We start from the raw sequence: 2,060 nt of genomic DNA on the forward strand, positions 1-2,060 counted from the left end.
TGGAGAAGGCGTATGACCGGGTCCCCCGGGAGAAACTGTGGGAGGTGCTGCGGGAGTTTGGGGTGAGGGAGTCCCTTCTCAGGGCCATTGAATCTCTGTGTAACCAAAGCGAGAGCTGTGTCCGGGTTCTCGGCAGTAAGTCGGACTCGTTCCAGTCGAGGCGTAGATGGGGCGGGGAGGGGTTGTCGAGTTCGTGTGGGCTGCAGGATTTCTCATCGATGCTTTTTGCAGCATGATGTGTCCTGATGCATCATTCGGTCTGTGACCTTCAGCAGCCGATCTCACTGGTATCGGTTTCGTCAGCCGAGTGTGAAGCGGGATGAAGATCAGCACCTCTAAATCTGAGGCCATGGTTCTCAGCATGAAACCGATGCAGTGCTTTCTTCGGGTAGGGAGTGAGTCCTTACCCCAAGTGAAGGAGTTTAAGTACCTTGGGGTCTTGTTCGCGAGTGAGGGGACCATGGAGCGTGAGATTGGTCGGAGAATCGGAGCAGCCAGTGCGGTATTACAGTGCGGCGTCTCCCTTAGAGATCGGGTGAAAAGCCCAGTCATCCGAGAGGAGCTCGGAGTAGTAGCCGCTGCTCCTTCGCGTCAAAAGGAGCCAGTTGAGGGGGTTTGGGCATCTGGTAAGGATGCCTTCTGGGTGCCACGTCCAGCTGGGAGGAGGCCTCGGGGAAGACCCAGGACTAGGTGGAGAGATTATATCTCCAACCTAGCCTGGGAACGCCTCGGGACCCCCCAGTCTGAGCTGGTTGATGTGGCTCGGGAAAGGGAAGTTTGGGGTCCCATACTGGAGCTGCTGCCCCCGAGACCCAATACCGGATAAGCGATGGATGGACATTTGGCACCTGAATTTAGTATATTTAATTGTTTTTAATGAATTTAATTTTATTAATTTGTGAAATTTAGAAAATTATAGGTGAAGATGAGTTTAAGTTTTAATTTGAAGACTAAAATTTTGAATAAAACATTTTGAGATACATAATTTCAATACATGAATATATTCAGTGTAAGAAATTCAACAGCTTTTTATATTTCAAAATCCAATGAAACAGATTTACTTCCTTAGCATCAGCTAGCTTGCTAATTCCACCCATCGTGCTTTCATTCTCCACACTGGTTATAGAAAATGAGCCGAACAAAGTCAGTCATGTAAATATAAAACAGCTTTGCCAGACTACTTACTACACATATCCTCTACAAGTACCATTGTGTATGGATTAACTGTGTATTGCTCTTAAGAAATTTTAATTTTAATGTCCTCCTTAGATGAAATTTACGCCCATGAACACAATTATTAAATTGAAATATATTTTCTCCAGGTTTGAGCACTGAGTCTGTAACAGTGTGATTATTTAGTTATATTGTTTAAATATCTGATAACTGTTTCTCTCTTGTCAGGATGCACTTAATTACTACAGCGTGGGTAGTTCAGGAACTGCTGGATACTGGTTTGGTCTGAGAGCTGAAGGAGGGAGATGGAAGTGGATTGATGGAAGTAATCTGAATGAAAGGTAAGAGACACATTCCTAAACACTCTGAATCCTAAAATCTATCAGCCTTGATCTAAACATCATGTTCTTCCCTCAGCCACTGGACACCACAGCCTCCTCCTGCTACTGACGGTCAGTGTGTAATGTCTGTCCAGAACTATAACTGGATACCAGTGAGCTGTGCTGATAGAAAACAATGGATCTGCGTAATGAAGGCTTTATCTGTTTAAACACAGCAGTCAGACTCTGCATGATAATATCAACTGGCTCATAAATATCAAACTATGAAGACTTCTTTTAAATGACAATTTAAATGTTTTGACTTCAGAACTAAAAAATTTTCAGGGGATTTATTTCATGGAAAAATAGAAAATAAACATTTACAGTTCATTATTTTTCAAGGTTTTTGTGTGTCTTGTTTAAATAAAAACAGACATGCATTTAGATATTTGTTTGTATACTGTAGGTATGCTAATGCAGAGCTGCCAACTTTTCCAAAAACCTTAGAGTAAGATTTGGGGGGGCAACCCATACTAATTTCTTTGGCTCTTTCAGCATCATTATACT

The 2,060-nt window shown here is 43.0% G+C and overlaps 2 protein-coding genes across 2 annotated transcripts in view; both read left to right on the forward strand.

Annotated features, from left to right (window-relative positions):
* Nucleotides 1–2,054, forward strand: part of LOC116686422 (C-type lectin domain family 17, member A-like) — a 17,085-nt gene extending 15,031 nt beyond the window's left edge. The window contains exons 2-3 of the mRNA XM_032511429.1: nt 1,402–1,514; nt 1,591–2,054. Of these exons, the coding sequence (XP_032367320.1) occupies nt 1,402–1,514; nt 1,591–1,723 (246 nt within the window). The 3' untranslated portion in view covers nt 1,724–2,054. The remainder of the gene's footprint in view (nt 1–1,401; nt 1,515–1,590) is intronic.
* LOC116686421 (C-type lectin domain family 10 member A) overlaps nt 1–2,060 on the forward strand; it is a 108,746-nt gene that overhangs the window by 78,696 nt on the left and 27,990 nt on the right. The window lies entirely within an intron of this gene.

This window comes from Etheostoma spectabile, unplaced genomic scaffold, assembly GCF_008692095.1.
Source record: "Etheostoma spectabile isolate EspeVRDwgs_2016 unplaced genomic scaffold, UIUC_Espe_1.0 scaffold363, whole genome shotgun sequence".
Classification (NCBI taxonomy): domain Eukaryota; kingdom Metazoa; phylum Chordata; class Actinopteri; order Perciformes; family Percidae; genus Etheostoma; species Etheostoma spectabile.